Source organism: Vanessa cardui, chromosome 10 (genome assembly GCF_905220365.1).
Source record: "Vanessa cardui chromosome 10, ilVanCard2.1, whole genome shotgun sequence".
NCBI lineage: Eukaryota > Metazoa > Arthropoda > Insecta > Lepidoptera > Nymphalidae > Vanessa > Vanessa cardui.
The window spans coordinates 8,791,581-8,816,216 of NC_061132.1; the positions used below are offsets into that span (position 1 = coordinate 8,791,581).

Sequence of the window (24,636 nt, forward strand, 5' to 3'; positions counted from 1 at the left end):
GATAAATTATTAAAATGGAATATAGCATGACTCATTATTTTTTTGTATAAATAATAATAAAATTTTGAATATCTAAGCCACTATACAATTTTGGTTGAGTCAAGTACGGATAATTGGAATTACAGCTTAGTTTTATAGAATATTAATATTTGACAGTTTATTTTCGTTTACATAATTTTACAGTAAGTGTATATTACATAACAAACCGAGTACATTGGTAGAAAAATTAATTCCAGTAACGTGACTAGATTTAATTATCACCTGGCAACATCGTACACCGGCAGTCAGAGTCAGGTCAGTCGCTCGGACTGTGGAGGCTGCGTTTGCGCATGCTAACATGCATTCGACGGTGAACTCTAAATTAAAACAACCTTTAAATTAATAGATCAAGAGCTAACTCTTTGTGATAAATATTAAAAGTGCGATATTAAAGTGTTTCTAAGTGTTTATGTTTAAATTGTGTATTCGAAATTTAAAAAACTTGTGTCTATGTAAAGTTGCTATGAGAGGTATTTTTTGTTTGTATGTCCGAGTGTAACAACCGTGTACGAAACCAAGAAATGGGTTTATAATTGGCCTAAATCAAAGGCCGGGATGGTAAGATATACCATTATAATAATTACTATATATAATAAGTTTATCTATATATTTCTAAACTTTACATTAAGACCGCTTATGTAGTAAACATTTGTATACGCGCTTAAGTAATGTGTTACTTAATGATTTATTCTTGCCGATATTCATTATTTATGTATAAGCAATCTCTTCTTATTCCGGCGAAGACGAAGGAAAGTAGCTATTTATTGAGTAGAAAGTTGTTTTAGATATAAATGTTGTAAGTTTAATTCAGTATGTACGTTTCATCTAATCGGTTATCAAAATATGAAAGGGGAATGATTTATAAGTGTGATCGTGTTAAACGTGCGCACGCACACAAGTATGACGCACAGTTAGAGCTAAAGACATCAACGGGCTCTAGTTTTGTGTCGTTAAAACGTGAACGTTAATTTTAATTTAATTAATTCGAATACACATTTAATTTTATAAACACATTTATTATGTGTTTAATATATTATTATTTTTTTTTTTAATTTCATTCATATTACGCTAAAGGAATTAGAATTACGTTTATTTAATAAAAATAGTTCGATTAATGATTCGATTGTTTTTTAAAAAAGTATGTGTACTCTGTGAAATATATAGAACCTCATTAAAAAAATATCATAAACAATTACAAATTTTAAATTGCATTAATAATAATCGAATTTATTGTTAGGTGATTAATTAAATATAATGTTATATGACGACAGTTTGACTCGTCGGCAACCAGCGGGAATAAATATGATTGGAGAGGCATGAAAATTGCAATCAACCTACTTAGGATTAAATACATTCCGTTGTAGTGTTGCCGTTTTAAAATTATTTTTTATATTATTCGTCATATAGTATCTTTAAAGTTTTAACCGGCTAATAGCTCGTTAATGCCGTGCAAAGTGATGTAGAGTTCCTATCTAAAATTATAGATAAAAATATTTGGCTGTTCACATAATACATATGTATACATCCAATATTAAAAAAAAATATTATTTTTGGTTCTATACTCCAGCCAAATTCGATGTGGAATGTTTAATAACAAAGCGTTGCTTAGCAACCAACGTCAGGCAGATTCTCAAAATATTTTTAGAAATATGTACAACAATTATTTTTGATGTTAATAAAAATTAAATTTGATGATTAATAATAAAATATTTAAGACAAAGAACTAAGCGCATTCTTGGTTATAATTATAATACTTATGAATTATGATCATCTGGAATAATGTAGATCTCAAAAATAATACCTTCAATTTTAAAATGATATCAGAAATTACCTCGTAGTTATATAATTCGCTTTATTAAATTTATCTATCGCCTCCCAAAAATTACGAAGAGCCTGTATCGCTATTATATACCTTCATAAATCTGCCAATTGCTTAAAAAACACTCCAAATGTTACAAACCTGCGATTTCTTTACGTCAGTATTAAAATATAGGGTTGTTAGTTTTGTAGTAATATTATAGTGGTAATTAAAAAATTTTAAACTTTTATTTTAAGCTAATTTTCATATAAATTATGTATTGACCGGCTAAATAAAATTTTTGGATTCTGTATTAAATTAATTTTTTTGTGTTTAAACCGGAAATTGTGTTATAATGAATATAGTTGTAATTATAATAATAATTATTTTTTATTAAGAGTGTATCAACCCTAATTATGATGACACATGGTTTGTTTACTAAAATTCCAGATCGAATGTGGCTGGAGTATATATTAGAATATTTATATAGTAATATAGGGCCAATTTGATTGACTCCTTAATTATATACTATACTAAGTGTTCGTATCAGTAGTAGAACCAGCGACTTCAATCGAAGAAATTAATTTCGTGAGGATCTCCAATATTACCCCCCGGCCTATATCTATCATTGGGTTTCAACCTTGCTTCGTACCAAATTTAATCATCTAAATCTATTGTGTAACAGACGGACAGACAGACACTTTTGTATTTATCATTAGAATTAGAAGGCAAATTAATATAGTTTGAGGTTTTCACCTGTCTCGCCCTTGCTTTACATATATAATTTAAATAAAATAGGTATATATAGCATTTCAATTCTGAATGGACGCGTCTGGATGTATTTCTCAGAAGTCAGGAATCACAAAGAGGTTTCTCCTGTAATTTGTACGTCGAAATACGTAATCGCACGTTTTTATATTATGACGTTAATTGCCAACATCACTTGTACGTGGAGCTATCTTTATTTTTAACGAAGTTTAACATTATAAATATAAGGCGCGTCGAAAGTGAAGGATATGTACTCATGATCGCCAATTTCTAGACGATAAAAAAAGCTTTCATTTCATATCGAGATTCTATTTTTTATTTATTAGTTTTCATTTATTTTATATTTATGTTATTTATTAATATGAAAAAGGTTTTGTAATAGCGTTTTCATTGAGTGACTATATTGAAACGTATTACGCATTGACTTATACGGAGTCAATCCTTTATATGCATAAATATATATAGCATATTTTCGTTATATATTTTTTTCTTACATTACAGATTGTAATAATATATCATTGATCAATCCTCCAATCCTCACTATAATGTTAACTAAAAAAAAGTATATCAGATTTTATTATTAGATTTAAAAACATTAAATAAGCATGAGTAGGTATATTTTAAAGTTTTTTTTACCACTAAGTGCTAGAAGTACCGATGTGGTTATAGTCTATTCCAACCATAACAGAAAAAAAATCAAATAAACAACATTTAACAGCAAATTGAGTCAATATAATTAGTCAAGAGCTAGATTTATCTATGAAATTCACTACGGATTTACGAGCTTTAAAATAAAAATATGTACCTTAGTTTTGACTTCTTAAATTTTCAATGGACTCCCCCGTCTATTGAAAATACTAGTAAGACATAAGACAATAACTTCAATACTGATATTATAAATTTGAAAGTAACTCTGAGTCTCTTTCACTACCAAACCACTGAAACAAATTTGATGAAATTTGGTATGAAGCAAACTTGAGGTCCAAGAAACAACATAGGCTACTTTAGTAACATACGAAAATCGACACCTAAAACACAACAAAAGCTGCGGGCGACAACTAGCGTGTAATATATTAAGAAAGATGTTTTTCTAACATAATTTCAGTCGGTACGTCAGGTGTGGTACAAATTGATCGTGATCAAGTCAATCACGGCAGATCTCGTGCTCGTAATGATGGTGACGCAGTTAGAATTTGAATGCCGCCACCTGGCTGGTAGCTACTGGTAGGATAGCTTCGGGCGATCTTTACGAATTCCAAATTATATTCAAAGTAACGAGGTTATTTTAGTCATTAGAGTATCAATTTGAATACGTCTTTTCAAAGAAATGCATATGTATAACTTTCTTTGTTATTTACAAAGAAAGTTACTTACTTGATCTTGGTTTTTATTAAATCATTTAATTTATAGTAATTTAAATTTACAATTTGTTTTTTAAAATATGTAGACGATATATACATTATACGTACAGGTTCCATAAAACTAATTAGATTTAATTTGAATTTTAAGAATGAATTACGTCGAACAAAAATTCAAATACTTCACTAATATCATATATCACATTAATACATTGTATAGTGAACTAAATCACTTAGGTATAATCTGGTAACCTTACACCTGTCTGCCTTCTGGCACTGGCCCTTATGATACGGGCTCTACTTGTTTAGGGGTCAGGGTTCCAAAAACGTAATGTGATATCGAATTTCATAAATAAATACTACTTTTGTCTTTTGTTTCTAAAAAAATATAGGTAATATAATTTTATAAGGACGTGTTTCTTTATTGCCTATTCACAACGCCAACATATTATGCGAAGAATGGATTAAGTTAGTATGAAATGAGATGCCCAGATATGGCTCACATTATCATTTCTATGCTAGATATAGCTGTAGTAGCTAAAATATAGTTCTATAATTATAAAAACGTCGTCACGTATCAACTTCTCGACTTACTGGCAAAAACTCACCCGATATGTCTGTTTTCCTTCAAAAATAAAAATAAGAACTTTACATATGAACATATTATTAATTCTATATAATAAGAACAACAACTTATCGCAATATAAAATCCATATTAATTAAATAAGTATTTTTATGTGAAATTCGTTTGTTAACCTCTAATGAAATAGCACATCTTGCACGGTTTACATTATTCAATAAGCTATACTTAAGTTTGCAAAACTTTGTAATTTCAATGTAGGAAATATATGTATTTTGTGGCCTTTCTCTCTTCTACTTAAGACCTGCGGCCTTTGAGACCTTTTGTCATTAAATATTCTCAATAAGTATCCTTCGGTTATACAATGGTTTGCTTTACTGTTTCGCTATTAACATTAACAATTACTTAAAGTATATTATAAAACACACTCTTTAAAAAGGTATGCACACTTTTACTATGTTAGCCGTAATGACAAGTTATTTATGTGTCCATTGTGATGTTACATAGTAGAGCTTGCGATGTATGCATTCCATAGTAGTATCGTCTTAGTGCTAGATTTGTGCAAGTTCCAGCCATTAGTTACATATTTACCAAACCGCAATACTATTACAGTAGTAGTAGTCACAAAACTACATAATATATTAGTTGCCAAGGTTGGTGTTTATAAGCGGTGGTGACCACGTAACATCAGGTGGCAATTGTAAAGCACATGAATCATCTTTTACCTTTATAAAATAAAATAATAAGTAATTACACTGGTTCACTCACCATTCAGATCAGCAGCAAAGAAGTAATATTGTCGAATAGTATAAAGTTGAGTGGGCGGTTAAAAAAACAATTGTATATGTACATGTCTATGATCACTCACTGTATTGATTAATAGTATTGAAGGTTATATTCTTAATTGTCTGGTTACACTATTCATAAAAAATAATAATATAACTAACACCTAGAACTTCAAAACCTCTTTGGAATTTGGTGTTTTACAAATGTTGTGTATTAACTTAGAGGCGCTGTTTTTAATCTGTATAGCATCCTAATTAAGTGCATACCGTTTCATTGTGGTCTATGGGCTGTGGATCTGTAAAGTCCGCCTCTGACAGTCTGACAGCCGCCCACCACACCGGTCTCTAGTTACGGCTGTCTTGAACCACTAAACATAATGCAATTAGTCACTACGACAATAATTTAATAGGAATCATGATAATGGTAAATGTTACAAGATTCTTTATTTTTCCAATTAATAATTAATAAATAATTTCAATGCTTAAATGAAAAAATGAGATCTTAAATTTGGACAATGTTATTTCACGAAAGTGAAAGATTTTTATTTATTTTTCGTACGTATATAAATTACGATCTTTCCCGAATATAATACAGTATCTATTACCTTTTTCTTCTTTGTGAGTTTAATTATTATTTATTATATAGAAACTACTCTTCGATCGGACTTTCGTCCCTCCACTACTACCGTCTAACGTCCGGGTAGTGTATTGACACTATAAAAAAATAACTGCATTACACAAACTATGCATTGCTGATCGTCACAATCATTGAATACCTATTGATAAGAAGACAACCGTGTCTCACTAGTCTGTTTAAAAAATAATTTTATAAAGTACATATAACGTAATATGTACTTTTGATCAGATCACTGTTCTGAGTGCGAAGGGAAATAAACGCAATTGAGTTCCACGGCGAGAACCGTTGGAGTCAGGTGAGAATGATTTATGCGAAGATTCGGCCCTCTCATATTGAATGGAAATTATGCTTTCTTCGGAAAATATTATTTATTTTTCTGACCTCTTTGACTCAGTTAAGGCAGAATTGATTTTAGTGAATCTTGAAAATGTAATTTATTGATTTTTTTTACAATATATTGAAGTTCATTGCGGCCAAGATTTTTATTTTTTCTCACATAAAATGTAATATATACATTTAAAAAAAAAACAAAGAATCGGCTAAGTTATAATAAGAAACTCATAAAAAAATCAGCCGAATTGATTCTTGTCAATGTTCTATTTTTGAAATGAGCCTAAATTGACAAATTAATTTAACAGAAAACATTTAACAAAATCATAAGAGAAAATTTCGTTAGTACATTATTTGACAATCGGAAGCTCTAGGAAGTTTGTTTTAGTTTTAGTTTGTAAAGAGTAATTAAAATTCAGAGAAATAATAATCAGGTACTAATATTCGTTATTTTTATTTAATAATATAGATTATAGAGTAAGGTCGTATATGCATAGGCCTTAAGCAAAGTCAGTCCCATCAATTCGACCAGATAACTGGCGACAATCAGAACCACTGCATACATAAATATTAATCGCAATGACATGTTATGACCATTATGTTGTAAGTGAACTTCTTGTTAGTGCCACAATTTATTAATACACTTGATAAGAATCGAAACGTTTAAAATAAACCGGATAAGCGTATACATAGCTATATAATTAGTTACATAAGACTATTTGATCTGTCTTTTGGAAACATTTTATTTGTCGTAAATAGATATTAGTCCCACAGCCCAGTGGTTAAAACGCGTGCATTTTAATCGATGTTTGCGGGTTTAAACCCAGACGCCACCACTACCACTGAATTTTCATGCGCTTACTATGTGTTTATATTTAATCTCTTGCTCGGTGGTGAAGAAAAAGATCGTGAGGAAACCTACATGTATCTAGTTTTAACGAAATTCTGCCACATGTGAATCGACAAACTCGCATTCAAGTGTGGTGGAATATGCTCCAAACCTTCTCCTCAAAGGGAGAGGAAGCTTTAGCCCAGCAGTGGGAAATTTACAGGTTGTTAAAGTATGTAATGTAGATAGTAATCTTTGAATAGTTTTCTCTTATATCGGAGTATTGAAAAAATACGTAATAATCTATCTCGTTGCGAACACTGGTGACAGAAATGCTCATTTTTCGCTCAGAGAATCGTAATTGCGATTATACGGGGAAATGCTACTGGCATTCTTACCAACATTCCGACCGTACACGATTTGTACGGTATTTTATTATCTGTATTATAAGAAATATGTTGTCAAATGGTTAAGTGATGTTCAAAGAATAGAAAAAAAACTTAAGTAATGTTCATATATGTTCAATGTGTTTAGTTAACCTACTCGAAGGTATAATGATGTATTTTTTTCTTTTTAGAATGATACAATACTTAAAATACAATTGTGACATTGATTTGAAATAAGAAGTAATTCCAATGATTTTTTTATTAGTGTCAAAGCAAACTGACAACAACCGGAAATGTTTTAAAAAAGTTTCTACTACTACTAACCTATAAATGTATGTACATGAATAATGTATGATAGCTATATTAATATTTTGAATAATTTATTAATAAAGGCGTGACACTTGAACATAATTAAAATTAGTCGGCTCTTATCGCTAAAACAGAGTTACATTAAATAGAAATAAAAAAATCGTAAAATGAATATACCTGTTTCGTGAGCAAATTGATTAGCATTGGTTAGTTTATTAAATATTGATACATTTTTTACGTATAATTACACTACCATACTTTTATAAGACGCAATTTCCCATCACCAAGTTTGATGACCGCTAGCGGATGCTGCCTACCATCAGATTATAGCCAACCACAACCACCAACCTCGAGTAATGATATTTTTAAAGAAATATATACTTTATGCCCTTGGAATTGGAGTCATTTTAATACAGATACTGCGTTGACTGACCAAGCGAAACTTTTCACAAAATTGCACAAACGAGTCATGCTCGGTTATAATTATAAATGTAATTCGATAACACTTATCGTTAAACCTTAAATGACTCAGATTGCAATAATTGATAATTGTTATTAAAAAAAAAAAGACTGTGGTTTCGTTCAAAATTCGTAAACGTCACGTGACGTCATGAACAGATAGTCTACTAACGTAACTTCAAAACAAATTCAATTTAAAAACTTTTTTAAATTTGGAATTACCAAATTGATCATGACAATTATTTAAAAAAAATATGACATTTCTTGTCAATTTCCTTTTTGTATCTTCAACCATCACTCTGGATATGAAACATACATATAAGCGAATCATTAAAATTCTTAGCATAGATATATTCTGTCTCACAATAAGTGTTATTAGGACCTCATGAAATGGAGTCTCGTATAATGTCAACTGACTTTTCAGTATTTACCACTGGCAATACTTAAGTTCTTTTGAAACGTAATTAATTACTTCAAATAGTATTATAGTTTTTAGCGAAAAAGAATTCTAAAGTTGTTTTGGTCAGACTTGTATATAATATATGTTTTATTTTATTCTTAAACGTCTTACCTATTAAAACGATTATACATTATTAGTGAAATATTATTTCACTATTAGTAAAAAAACCTTGTGAACGCGGGGCGGTCCGCTAGATTTATACTTCTGATACAGTACTACTGTACTGTAGTAGTGTGTTTTACTGTAGTACTTTTTTCTTTGTTTAATTTAATGCTATTTGCTTAACCTTGTCACCTAATCGTTTGTCTAAAATAATATGTGTCATCGAGAAACGATATCTTCAGAGAATTTTTTTTATGGTATAGGTTGACGGACGAGCATATGGGACACCTGATGTTAAGTGGTCACCATTACCCATAGACAATGACGCTGTAAGAAATATTAACTATTGTTTAAATCGTCAATGCGCCACCAACCTTGGGAACTAAGATATTATGTCCCTTGTGCCTGTAGTTACACTGACTCACTCATCCTTCAAACCGGAACACAACAATACTGAGTACTGTTGTTTGGCGGTAGAAAACTGATGAGTGGGTGGTACCTACCCAGACGGGCTTGCACAAAGCCCTACCACCAAGTAAAAACAGCTAATATCAGTAAATATTACTTTTTCAATCATGCACCCTTATTTTTCATGTTAATTATTCAATTTAAATGACACAGGTCATTTTAAAACCGCATCATAAAACGCACACTTGTTTCTATTAAGCAACTCGTGGTTAAGCTAAGGATTGCAATGTCTAGTTTTCGCAACGTAACATAAGTTGTAAAGTTTACGCGTAATGTTTTGATTTTCCTGAACATGTTCGGGGTCAAACCACTTACTCGCCGGCTTCAGGTGTGGCACGAACGAATAACATTTGCTAATCAAATTTACATTCATACGTATTGAGGAGCTAACTAAACGATACTTAAATTTTTTATAATATACCTACAATATTGAAATAAAACTAGTTTAAATGGATTTTAATCGTGTATATTAATTATTTTTAACATCCCAACGTTTCGAGCACTTTACAGCGTTCGTGGTCACGGGTAGACTGAGGTGACATTCAATGTGCAATAATCGCGAAAATTTAAGAAAACATTATACCTACAATAATAAAAAGATCTGATACTTTTTTTTTTTGATAATTTTTATAAGCAAACGCTTTGCACTTCACTTGCAGTGTAAAAAATATAAATATATAAATATATAAATATGAGACAACATCACATACAATAGAATCCACTTCAAATAGCGTCAATGCTTTGTAAATCCTTGTGTTACTATACTAGCCTATTTACCGTTACAACCAAACCCAAAATACCAACAAACAATAATACAATGTGATAATCGTTAATTAAAGACATTAGAATTATTGGTAAACAGTTACAAGTGATTAAAGAAATACATGTATTACTTTAATAGTCTGTAAAGATATTAATGAATATAATAAGCTAAAATGTTATAATGTAATTTTTGTTTACAGGACGAGTAAGAATGTAGATGCATAGAAAATGTCGCAGCGCGATTTCTCGGAGGTAAGTTTTGTTTCATGAATAATGAATATTATTTTTGTCATGTGTAATGAAAAGTACGTACCCATCGTCATCTCCGTTTTAAAATAATTATTCTATTTTATATAAAAAGTCATTCTGCTACTAGTTCACTACTAAAATAAAAGCCGATAATAAAAGTTATATCGACTAAAAAATCGATAATAATGACAATCAATTATTATTGACGAAATTATCGACGCGAATATGAATTCACAACTCGAGCATTAGTATTCTTTTGTTGCAAAAAATATCTGCGCAGATTAGCAACTTAATTATGGCCAAATTAACATATATTATAAGCAAAATTTAATTAAATACCATTTAAAATCATTCAATTCATTTATTATTATATTTAAAAAATCTCCATTATAAACCTAATTCATTAGAGACAATATTAGTTTTTCTATTATAACAATACATGTATATTATAGTATTTATCCGCTAACAATACATAGATACTTTCATTAAAAAGGATTTAATGATATAATGTTTTATTATCCATTGATACAGAGCTCGAGCTGGCATTTTAGGCCTACCTGACATTTACAGTTAAAGCCTGCGCTTATAAATGACCTTTTATAGGTCAATTATCGCAAGAAGATAGAAAACTATTGTCTGCCTATTTGCTGGCATTTTCGCGTAATAAATGCATCTGTAGGCAATTCCAAACGAATAAGGAATAAAGATTTACGTATTCCATGGGATTTGATAAATTTCAGGTATTTTGTTCAATCAAACAATACATGATAACAATATATGCTCGTTTATATCAAAATACTGTAATAAAATTACTCACATTACAATTATGTCACTATATTAATTTATCAATCGATACATATATTATTTATCCGCTTATTGTATGTAATTATATCCTTTTACCGCCCATCCACGAATGTAACTTTCTTCTCCACTCCCCGTTCAAAATCAACCGCCTTTTGTTTTTCTCGTGCCAGGCAGTACCAGCTCACCACACCACGCCACGAGAGGAAATGACGGGAGTCCCACTATACGGTGTCGATAACCGAATCAATAATGATACTAATTAATGTAATTCATTCAAAAAAACGTATTTAAAAATCAAAACCGTACTAAATTTTATTATTCCAATTAAAATTATATATAAGTATATTTAAAAAATCATGACACTACCCATAATATTATAGTGGTAAAATATGTTCTAAAACGATTATTCTAAGCGTGTATGTCATATTTTATCTAACCTTACAAGGGAAGAAATAATATTTATGCCATATATTCATAAAGGTCTAACCCACGCCTGGTTTTAATCACATCGTCTAAGGAACCGTCTCAAAATGCAACCTTTTATTTCATTTATAACGAATAATTTTGATATGTATGTAGTTGGACATAAGGTTTACTATCGTGTATTGTTGTTACGTAATGACGTGGCAAGTTACACTTGAGGTCTAATACAAATTCATATAATTTCAAATTCAAATGTGACCAAGGTGCAGATGTGAGGAATGGTGTAGGCGTTGTAAGTAACAAATGTTAGCCTTTATTTATTGTTATAATTGAATAAAGTTTTAATCTTACATACGTTTTATCGTCAGCTTTATGCTGAGAAATTGCTCTAAAATATACCTCTAACGTAACTGAAAATATATTGTTTTTTTTTTCCACCAGGAATCTTAAAGAGCTCCGTAACCGAAACTAAAAATTTTAAAGAGCGACCTTTAGTACGAATTCGTTCATGTTCGAATACGAATGTGCGCCAGCGTCCTATCTGGTGATTTTATTTCGATTGATTTGAAATAATTCCCTTATTTTTATACATTTTTGGAAAGATAAGAAAACGGTTATGTTTTTAAAATAATCTGCAGGCAAATTTTGAAGTCGTATTTTTGACAAATTTTGAAAAAAACTAAAACACGTGATAACTCAAAAATGGTTCACTTTTGGATTATGTATATGGGGGTTAAAGTTATTGCAAATGGTCACCCCTATCACCTCCTAATGGATATACGTCGAGTTACCAATAACCCTGTATATTGTTTCCGCGTGTGAGGGATTAAGAATTAGGTAACGTACGCACTTTTCTATAACCAAGGGTATGCAAAACTGACAACGATCAGTTTAGCAGTTACGAAATGAAACCTTAACAAAAATTAAGCGTTTATATTATTAGTTAGCATTAAAAGAAAAAGGCACCTTTTAAAAGTAAATTCGTATATATAATGATGTTGAAGGTACGCATACTTTAACGTCTTTATATTCGTCAGCTTAATTGGACCCAGAGCATTACTGTCATAGTGTCATGCTTATTGCCATTAAAAATTCGAATCAAGAATTTCCTCGTATTGAAAGCGTATTGGTAAGATTATCCAATAAAATAAAATAACATTGGCCTTTTCAAAAGATTCTGAAGAACTAAATTAAATAACAAGCAAGAATTATTATCCACTTTCAAATATAATTGATTAATATAGAGCAAGCTTAAAATACTTTTTATAAAAATCTTGATATGGTGATTCCTGTTTTTTTTATTAGGGTTTTAAAAATGCAGGTTTCCTGACGATATTTCCTTTAATCGCCTAGCGGGTGAATATTTAATACAAATTATTAAGTGATTATTGAAACTAAAATTCTAACTTGTAATCTTTGGATGAAATTCGCACGTTCTATCTACTGGGGCATTAAGCTTAATTATGAATTATAAAATAAACTCGAACAAAGTCGGCACAGTTTACTTGTAACTCGTAAATCTACTTTACAACATACAATATTTACAATGTAAATCTGGGTCGTTAAATTTAATTAGACGCATTTAACGATTTTACAAGTAGTCTTAAATTTACACCGATCCGTAAATTTGTCTACATCACTTGTTAAAGCCGGTTTATATTTATGGATATTAGTTTTAATTTTAGACCGTATACTTAACATCTTTGTTCTATTAACTCAGAAAGAAAATCCTGGATATGGTCTATGAAAAACTATGCGATAAATGTTAAAAGAAATTTTATCGATCGACTGTATATTTTTATTTAACGTATACATAAGAAACTCGAAACTCACCGCAGAAAACGAGCGTGAAATGTCAGAATATGATACGTGAAATTGACTACACAAATGTTTGTAGGATGCACGTATCACCGCCGTTCAACTGTCAACATTTCACTCGTGAGAAACGAAGTGAATCCTTGCAGAATCGCACAAACGCTTATTCTTAAATTACTTGCTATACGTTAATACAATTATTGTGAACATTAATATATGTAATCGGAGGATATCGTCTGAAGTTTTATTGTAATCAGTAATATTATTCACGATCCATGAAATTTCGCCTACGCAGCAAAATCGATGGCAATCCAATAACGATTTGACAAGCGTAACATTACCATATATTACAATTTGTGTCATTTTTGATCGATACATACGTTGACATTAAGTTATCGTGATACTAGTTGCTCGGCGCGTATTTGCCCGCGTTTAATATTACTACTATTCGCTCGCGATTCTCCCGAAAAGACGGGATGGGCTTCGCTATTTTTTTGAAAGGTAGCAATACTCTGTCATTGAAATCCACATATAACTAAAGTGACCAGACGTGCCTTTTTGAACGGGACAGTCCCTTTTTAAGATTACGAGTTCCGGTGTTCATGAGATGAACTCTGGGACACGAAATTGTCAGCAGCTCAGTCGAACGCGAGCGGTGTGCGATTGTGGTATACCGTATACCTCTAATAATTTGTAACTTTTGACCTAACTGATATATTCTTAATGAATGACTTTAAAAAAGGATATTTTTAATTTGGCTACCTTTAAATTGACTGAAATAAATCAGTGTCCCGTTTTGAGTCAAAAAATAAATGGTCACGTTACATATAGCGTCACTTCATGTAGGAGAAGTAAGTAAATTCGTTTTAAAAGTAAGTAAAAACGTAAAGAGACGTTATAAAAGTAATATAAAATTCCAATACCAAAAACTACATTACTGTTTAATAGTAAATAAACTTTTAATAACTCCGTATTTTTTAAGAAAATTTCAAATAGTGCTAAAAATTATATAGCCTAAACAATTTACAGATTACGAAACGATACTTTCAATTTGAAAGCGAAATAGTCCTATATTTAAAGATCACGCAAACTATGTCAATAAATGTTCACTTATCTTATGTATTCACATCGGGTTGTATGTGATAGCCCATACATACTAAACGTATCATATAATGTTACGCGAAATATTGCATTTACCTTAACTAGGCACACCGTAATGCTTATTTAAAAACGCCTCCAAATCAAAAAATATTGTGTCTTAGTAAAATATTTTAAATAAAATATTAATAATTTTATTAGAATTTATTAAAATAAGAATTTATAACATTACGTGCTTAAGAGTCGAGATGGCCCAATAGTTAGAACGCGTGCATCTTAACCGATAATTGCGGGTTCAAACCCAGGCAAGCACCGCTGCTTCATGTGCTTAATTTGTCTTTATAATTCATCTCTTGCTCAGCGGTGAAGGGAAACATCGTGAGGAAACCTGCATGTGACAAATTTCATAGAAATTTTGCCACATGTGTATTCCACCAACCCGCATTTGAACAGCGTGGTGGAATTTGTTCCAAAAACCTTCTCCTCAAAGGGAGAGGAGGCCGTTAGCCCAGCAATGGGAATTTACAGGCTGTTGTTGTTGTACGTGTATAGCCCATACATACTAAACGTCTCATATAATGTTACGCGAAATATTGAATTTATCTTAACGAGGCACACCGTAATGCTTATTTTAAAACGCCTCCAAATCAAAAAATATTGTGGCTTAGTAAAATATTAATAATTTTATTAGAATTTATTAAAGTAAGAATTTATAAAATTACGTGCTTAAGAATATAAACAATAATTTAACCCTTGAAACAAGTGTTGCCATGTTTGAATTGGTGTGCTGAGTTCAGATTCACGTCTTCCAATCTATTTCTATTTATATTTGCAATGTTTAATTAAAATCTGTTCAATAATTTTACTGTTATATGAAAGCCGAGACGTCTCGTTATCAATGTAATGGAAGTGCAAATAATTTGAATTTATATTAATGTTGTTTTAGTTTCTAGTTTACGATGGAGTACGGAATTAATACGTCATCGGAAGTTTGAAACGAGTTGTAATTAAAGAAAACCTGAATGGCAATGCGAAAATCGATTATTATAAGCATTGAAGGTGAATGTCAGATTGTTTGTTTAAATTATAAGATAATGTTATGTTTCAAAATAACGCTTAGTACCGGAGTAATATTCATCCGCAAAAATTTCATTGACAAAAGCGTTAATGCTTTTTATGTCTAAGGTAGACTAGAAAAAATCGATGTAATCAATTGCAAAGGTATGACTAGAAAGATGAAAAGAAATTCAACCTGTTAAATAAATGGGACTTTACGGAATGATTACTATTATTACTTATACTATTCTACAATTATTTAAAACTGGATATACATCATTAACACACTCCTGTTCACGAACAAGACATGCGTAGATAATGTCAAAATATCGAGCTCCACCAAAAAAAAACATGGTAAATGTACGGGACATGTCTTTTTTTAAAAATACTTGTAGTAATAAATATAACCATGTTAACTTTAACTCTTATGTAAGCGAATGATGCAGAAGAATTCAGTTTCTATTTTTCTTGGTTAAACTGACGTCAAGATTAGCATCCGTGCTATTAGAACAACGAAAGCTTAAGTAGCAATTGTTACGTCACTCACAATAGCTCGTATTTCTTAAGATGACGAGACGTGCGTCTAAAAACTTATAAATATCTTTTACTGGTGCCACCTCTAACTTCAGTTGTCAACAATGCTTTTTTGTATATAATTTGTCATATATTTTTTCAGTACTATGCCTTGCAACAAATACGATTCTTAATAAATTGTAATACAATTCTTGAATACTGAATAAAAAAAATAATGATATATTGTTAAATAATTAAGACAAGTTAAATAATTCTGTCTTCTTCTTTCGAATGTGAAATTACTGATAATAGAACGAGATAAATCGATGTTTAATTAAACACACGCCAAACAACATTTACAAGTAAGGCATATTTAAGATGGAGTATTTACATTGAAATGGGATGAGAATAATTTTAATTAATAATTATCATTTAAATTACGAACAGCGTAAGTGCTTGTTATGAGTGGTAATGAACTGCATCCCAACTGACTCCAAGGGCGCTGAGCTTCCTTCAAACGATCTTCGGTAAATTAATTATTAATTACCGATTGCACTTGCATTCGTGACTAACTTACATTAAATTGTTTTTCGTATTAAATATTTCTTATTTATATTTATATTAAATATCATATTCATATTGAATTTTATTTTGTTCGTTCAATTTCGACTCAAAAAAATTGATTGCTTACAAAAAGTTATGTTTTCCAAAGACCGGTGATAACTAGTCGAAATTTAACAGTAATTGCTTGCGAAAAATATAAGTTACATACATTCAAATAATTTGAGATATTAGGGTCATTCGGAAGGTAGATGATGAACTTGTCATTATTACAATAAAGAAAAATCCCAAATAAAAAAATAAAAACTGACATGGCGTCTGTAAATTAAGGATGTTTCGTAATCAAAGTGAACGTGTGTCAAACGCATGGTAGTGTGCGTTATGTATTATTTTATGAATACACTATATTTGTTATTCATATTGTATTAACATTAGCTTACTGCATTCCTTCCTTATAAAATTGGAAAACAGGTACAGTTTTTTTTTTAATTTGGCTTTATTTTAGGTATTAAAAAAATCTGAAATACTGGGTTCCTTTTAATATACTTCATAATTACGTGTAAAAGCTTGGTAATATATATAGTTTTGTTTAATAATATACTTAAAAATCTATATGTTGATACATATATCGTGATGTTAAAACTTTAGGAGACAAATTAATGCATAAGCAGTGACAAGGTGCGCTTAAATTTAACTTTATCTGTGCATTTTCATAACATTATTTTTTTATTAATTAAAAAGGTTATCTTTTAAAATGTTTTATTTTTAAACGAGACTGGCCATTTTCTTTATTATTAAAAAAATTGTTTTGATATTCTAATAAAATTTTCAACTGTTTTGTTTGACGTAGATATTTTTTTACGATTAGTGCATTAAGCGTTGTAAAGTTTCTGGTTGATCCTTATTTATAGTTTCAAGTAAAGATTATTTCGTTTATCACAAATGATTTTATGCTTCATTCGGTAACATCTTCTCATTTCAATAAGATAATAAGCAATTCGATTTTATTATAATAATTGGGTACGTTTTAAGAAATAATCTTCACAGTATTCTTAAGAGTAGGTTTCTACTATAAATTGGTACATTTGCTTATAACGGCTCCTACCAGTGAGATAAAGCAGGATATATACCGAGAATGTCATAATTACGTATTTATAACTGTTCATGAACAGGTTTTATAGTAATTCTATTTATAATTAGTATATATATGATTTTAACCTAAATAACTCAATGTTATATACGTGGTATGGTGATATGAAAATCGATTCCATATTAAAGTTATGGTATTGTTTGTGAGTATGGGGGATGAGTGAGCCAGTGTACCAACAGGCACATTAGCTATTTTTGATATACAGGGTTATTAGATAACACAGTTTTGAGGATAAAAATATTGAAATAATTTCGTTTTAAGTCTCGCATTTTTAAATTTGGACAGATAATTATTATTTTAACATTGACCAATATTAAGTATTTAATTGTTTTTATAAAACGGAAGAGAAAAATTGATATTAATGATACTTTTTTTTAAAAAAATATTCGAAGTTGCATTTTTGACAAATTTTGGTAAAAGCTAAAAAACGTGATAACTCAAAAATGATTATTTTTGCACTATACATATGGGGGTTAAAATTATTGCAAGTAGTCACCCCTATCACCTCCTGAAAAATATACGTGGAATTAACAATAACTCTGCATAAGGTTGATAGCGCATTGGCGATGTAAGGCAGGAGTCAAGAGACATCTTGCGGGCCGGCATGGCGAAGGTGACTAGTGCAGCTCATTCTTGCTGTGCGTACTAGTCTTCTTCCCGTTTGGATTCCATTTCCACTTTACTATGAGGTGGAAGGGAGTCATATGCCTAACCGGATATTACAAAAAAAAGAAAAAAAAAAGGAAGGGTTAATATATATTGCCAATATCTTAAGGCTGTCACTATCTTTAAATACATGTATATATTTATCATAAACTCTTATAATAATAATCTATTTTTAAATTATATCATCGAATGAAACTTAATATTACTTTTAAAATAATATGAGACTATTAAAACAAAACCAAACCGAATAAAACCGTAGTAACGAATAGCAACAATAAGTTAACGTTTATTTAATAATATAGTAATAATTAAATATAGGAATATACATAATCGAGCGTTAAAGAGTTACACGTTTATAATAACGTTGGAAAACTTACCCAGAAAAATCTACCAAGTCCAACAAAAGAATATTAGACAAATATTTTGGTGTAGAGTTCGTTGATCTTTGAAAGAGTGTACTAACATGACATTATTATTCGGTTTAATGATTTGAGTATGAATTTGAACATTACGACTGGATTAAAACGTCAACCATAACCTCAAATAAAAAAAAATTCTATTCTTAATTCTCAATTGTTATTAATGATCAGATCTACTTTAAATTGCCGTAACTCATAAAAGAGAGTGCGTCATTATTTTCGCACATGTTTGCATTTTAATTTTTTTTACCTAAAAACTACATAAAGTCAGGAAGATTTTAAATTATAAAATTAGAGATAAATATATTAGGAATGTTCTTGATTAACATATATTTACTTCATAATAACAATATATGAATATATATGAATACGTTTTATTTTATTTTTTCAAATAAGTCAATAATGTTAATAAATAAATTCGCATATTTAGCTTGGAGTAAGAGTTAAACGTGCTTTCAATCAGCGACCATCATAGAAAACATACGTTTTATCCATTAAACTATAAAGACTCTTTAATAGATAAGAAACAAGAGAGCGGAATATAGTTTATGCTCCGCTTTCATCGTAAAGTCTATTTTCGCAGGTGAATTATCGCAGACAAGTTATGGTTACACAGTTAATTTGGTGCTCATCTAATTTCAGGATTGCTATGTACTGCTGCACAGCCGTGCAACATTCTTGTGCGTATAATAACTAATTAAAGCAATCTTCCTTGCCTTTTAAAACACAGGGATGGAATCGGTACACAACGTTCTTTATTAAATTATTACATGCGTTCGGATACACATACAACTTCAACGTTAAAATAATGTTATTAGGCAAAAAAAAAAACAGATACAGGTATCCGATTATTATAAATTAAATTTTTAGAGTAACTTGTGAAACCATAGCAAAAGTGAATCTTTTTTTTTTTGACAAGCAAATAAAACATAAGTGCCAATCAATATTTATAGCGACATTAGTATTTTAAATTTCGAATTCTTTTTGCAACTGGTCAAACCATTTCAGTTTAAAAATATATTATTATGGTACTCTGCAACATTCCTGTTTTATCATACAAGTCTAGATAATCACAATCTGCCGTGCTCATACATAATATAAGTTCGACTCTGTTTAATATCACGGATAATCTATCTTGATTGTTATTATAAAATGCGTTAGTCGATTACGACCGCCCTGTTCAGAAACCGAGCGGAATAATGTAATTTTCGATGTTTAAAATTTTGTTTGCTTTTTCGCACGAGTAATGGTTATTATTGACCGTTAAAATTTCTGCCTTTGCATCCTTATAGTTTGACGACCACTTAAAAAATAAACCATGGAAAAACGTTATTACATCGTATTATTTATGGAAAAAATTATTAATTGTGTCGTGTTTGTGTAAATAATTAAATGTTAATACAATATTCACATTATTTCAGTCCCATTTTCGAAATTCAAGAACTACATGAAGATATTAAGTTTAAAATTTAAAAAAAAAAGCGATCTAAGGACTTAAATGAATGAAAAGGACTTAAAGTCTTAAATGAAATATTGTCAAAAATATGAGTGATTACTTTTAAACCAAAGCTAGAATATTTCAAAATATTTCAATAAAATGTTATTGACTGAATGTGAATATCACGAATATAACTTTTTTCACTATATCCAGTTATCGACAAAAAACTGATATATATTGTCAGTATTAAGAAAGTTTAATGTTATAGTCGATATACTGACCAGCTATAAAATACATGTTGTCTGCCACGCCTACACTGGCTGGTTTTCAAAGACTTTAAAAAATAAAAGAACACTTAATCCGCGATAATGTCCGACGTAATAATAGCCTGAATATAATTAAATGGAAGAAACAAATTTCATACGATTGCAGTAATTAAGTTTGAAATTAGTCCGAAAGACCAGTCGTGTCGTAATCTGACAGAGGAATTCGTTATTTAAATTTTTTCAATGTTATACTTTGAAATAAGTACATACGTATTTTAAAATGTAAGCAAATATACTGCTTTGTAAAAAAATCACAGATTTTTTTATTTCTTAAAAAAAAAACCAAATTCGGAATATTAGAGAACACATCCGCACATAGACTTCACCAATTAATGAAACATTAAAAAATCCTTATACCGTAAAGATGTTGCCAACTAAGGAATATAATATGCTATATCCGTTTTTTTTTATAATAATACTCGCTACTCATCTTTGGAACGCAGCCATTCAAGTCATTGCTTTGTAACGGTTATTTTCTATTTAATAAAATTCTTATATCACATATATTTTAAAAATACATGCAACTACGATTAATTTAACATATATTCGAATATTTATAATGCTTATTCGCATAAATGAAAGTGAAAATATTAATAACAGAATAGCTATTCCTGAATACGGTAGCGTGAGGGCAATACGCCTCTGAGCTATCATTTTGACAGCAAAAACAACATGGCGCATGATTGCGCGCGAAACCGAACGTCACGAGCGCATTCCATCCAACGCGTGCCGGAACAAAAACTATTATATAAAAGTAATTTACTTCAAGATACCTCGTCCATGCGTAAAAGTATGAAATCCAGCGTGTATTCGCTGTGTATTTTAACTATATGGTAATATTCTGATACCTAAAATAGAATACAATTGAGGTTATCGTGAGGTTGGTCTTAGTCCTTATAATTCCCCATTGATACGTACTTTATTGTGTAATATTATCTTATATTCGTACCGAATGTGTTATATTTATTGAAATTATTTTGTAAATAAGGTGCAAGAATATCGCAGGTCATCTAAAGGCGCAGTTCTAGGTCGGAGGGTTAAAGGGTCGCTCACGAAGGTTTAATTGTGCTGGTATGTCAGGAATTTACGGAATCGTGTCCAACTTAGCAATTTAAAATCGAAGAATCGTAATAAATTGTTAATGAGAAAAGACACTTGTTAATATACACATATCGTTAACATAAAGCTTAAATTACCATATGTAATTCATTACTCATGTACTCAATTACACAGGCAAGTTCTGCTGTTACTAAACATTTCTATTGTGTTATTTTTTAATTAGCAAATAGAACAAATATTAACCAATATAATTAAAAATGGTGAGCAGCAATTTTTAAAACGGGTTATTTTGATTGCATAAATTTTTATTTGGTACAATTAGTGGCAAATATTGTCTCTAATAAAAAGAAAATTGTCATACGATGGTTCCGTCTTCGCTGAGTTAATATATCCTTCATTGAACGAGCTATTGAAGTTTATAGTAAAACCCCGCAGATACTATTGCAGCTAAATTTAAATTTTATCGTATGAATATATTGAACATAAAGTAATTACTACATGCCGATTTTCATGGAGGGTAGATATAAAACGTAAACATCAAAAATCAAAATATTTTCTATTCAAATTCATAAAGGCTTATGAATCGTCTTATTACATATGAATTAAATGAGAAGCACCACCGGTTTGGAATCTATATTCCACCGAGAAGAACCGACAATAAACTCAGTAATTACTCTTTTCCCTTTTAATTACAAACTATTTCAGTAAAAAAACAACTAAATTGAGAAGTCGGAAACTAAGTGTTATTAGTTTACCTTACCTCTAGTTAAGTCAATACACATAAGTAAATATGTATTGTATATTTTTATTGTAGATATAAAGTATGGTTAAATCGTTTACACCGTAACATATTGTATATACAAGTTTTCCCATAAAAATACGTGGCCATAATATTTGTGTAAACTATTAAAGATTATTGAATTTCGTCTTCAATTATTGTGTGATTTGTCTCGGAACCTGAACACGTTAATTGTTTTACACTCGTCAGGTAAAAATCGTCATTATATTGTGGCACACAATGAGAAAATAGACGGGAAAAAAATAGACAAAGGGTGACCGACGGTTCAAGTTTTTACTTTTTTTTTTTAAGCCATACCTGAGTTCGGTGCCCAAAAGAGGTTTTATATTTCCTCCTGCTTTTTTTATGATAGGCATAACCTGTTTCTGTCTTCACATACTAAAGGAGTATGCACTTGCAGTCAATTTATATTCCTCTAAATGAGAATTAAAAAATATTAAAAAAATATTTGTTTTATCTATCATTGGCATATTAATATTTATTAAATATTAACTCTCTTTATATAAAATAATTTAAAAGATGGATTAAACTCAACTAAGTTTAAGTAATTTCGAAATACTTGATATTATTTTTAATTACTGTTAAACCCTTTAGCGTTTCACCAGACAAACGAATTTAACCGTAAACGTAAAACAAAAAGCGTGTAGCGAAACAACACTTAAACAACAATTATAGATTTAAGATAAACCTTTCCGCACTGAGTCCAATTACCAACAACGGCGATACATAGGATTCCAAATTTATTATTTAATAAGCGCTGGGCGGGCATGAGAAGTATCTCGAAATGAACGAAAGGTGGTTTCAAGCAAAAATAATTACACAAAACGTCGGTCCCAGTCATCAGGCGCCTCTTTAAACGAAATTTTAATAAAGCGCATAAGGGTCGGTTACGTCGCTCATTTTTCAAGATGGCCGAAACAATTCGAAGTCATTACACGGCTTTGTACTGTCCAAGTTGTGATAAACGTGCTGGTAATGAACCCGGCGAGTCCTGAAAGAACGATATTGGCTTACATCAGAAATTACAAGGCGATAAATTTATTCGAATGTGTACATCCCAAACGAATTACATGTGAGGCTTTTATTTTATAAAAGCACCTTATACGAACTTCATGGTAAAGTTAAAATGTTATTATGTGTCAATAATAAATCGACCAGGTCTAGTAGAGAAAGGTCTTCGGGTAAGGTTTTGATAAAAAAAAAACGAAAATTTTTGACAGCATCTTTTTTATTTTACTTTGCAAATACATATGCTGTAAAATTTACGTTTTCAAATAATAATTCTTTTACATATAGAGAAGGTATTTGATACGTTCTTTAAATCTTGCAAACACTTACTTGCCACTTGTAAATAGGCAGTTCTCATCATTGTAACTGCATATAATAAAAAATTAGTGATCATTTTTTCTGTTTTTCTTTTTTTACAATAATGCTTGTTAGTACATACTTTATTTATTTAAGTCTCACCTCACTGCTTCCACGAGTGACAGGAAGGCTGGTTAATTTTACACCTAGAGGATTGGAAATGCGTTAAAAAGGGGAAATTCTACGAGCATTTTTACCATCATTCGACACAGGCACTTTTTTGGGAATTTAGCTACAGTGTGTTTTTCATTTTGTTCATTTTTTTACGCCAGACCATAATTATTATACTAATAATATTATTTTTTAGTTATATATATATATGTTATTATTGAAAAAGTATAAAAAACTGATAGGTACTTAGTGTATATGTATGTGTTGTGTAATAGGTACTCATACGCCAAATCAATAATTTAATTTAATTTTACTATTATAGCTATTATACAGGTTATTAGTACAGTACTTAAAATAGTACCTGGATCCCCAATCGCACGTGGCCGGTTTTATTAGACATTATCTAGAACCTGTTACTGAATACATGCTAGTTCTAGTTGTCAGAAGTTCAATGCAAGTGATCGCATAAAATATAAAACCAGATTCGAGTGTGAACAAAATGGTCTAATTAGGCATAGCGTTCAGGAATTATTCCAGTTAGCGTTACAACTTAATTGAATCGCTTATAATATGAATATATCAGTTGACCTTTTTGTGTTCGATATATATTTCAAAGTCATTACACACATTGCTTTTTATTGAAGTATTCCTAATACTATTGAATTGTCGTATTAGAATATTGCATTAAATTCGGATAACGATGTATGCAGTTTT

General features: G+C 30.2%; 1 protein-coding gene across 1 annotated transcript in view; it reads left to right on the forward strand.

Annotated features, from left to right (window-relative positions):
- Positions 1-277: 277 nt before the first annotated feature.
- Positions 278-24,636, forward strand: part of LOC124532779 (tetratricopeptide repeat protein 28) — an 84,666-nt gene continuing 60,307 nt past the window's right edge. The window contains exons 1-2 of the mRNA XM_047107847.1: positions 278-597; positions 10,271-10,322. Of these exons, the coding sequence (XP_046963803.1) occupies positions 10,299-10,322 (24 nt within the window). The 5' untranslated portion in view covers positions 278-597; positions 10,271-10,298. The remainder of the gene's footprint in view (positions 598-10,270; positions 10,323-24,636) is intronic.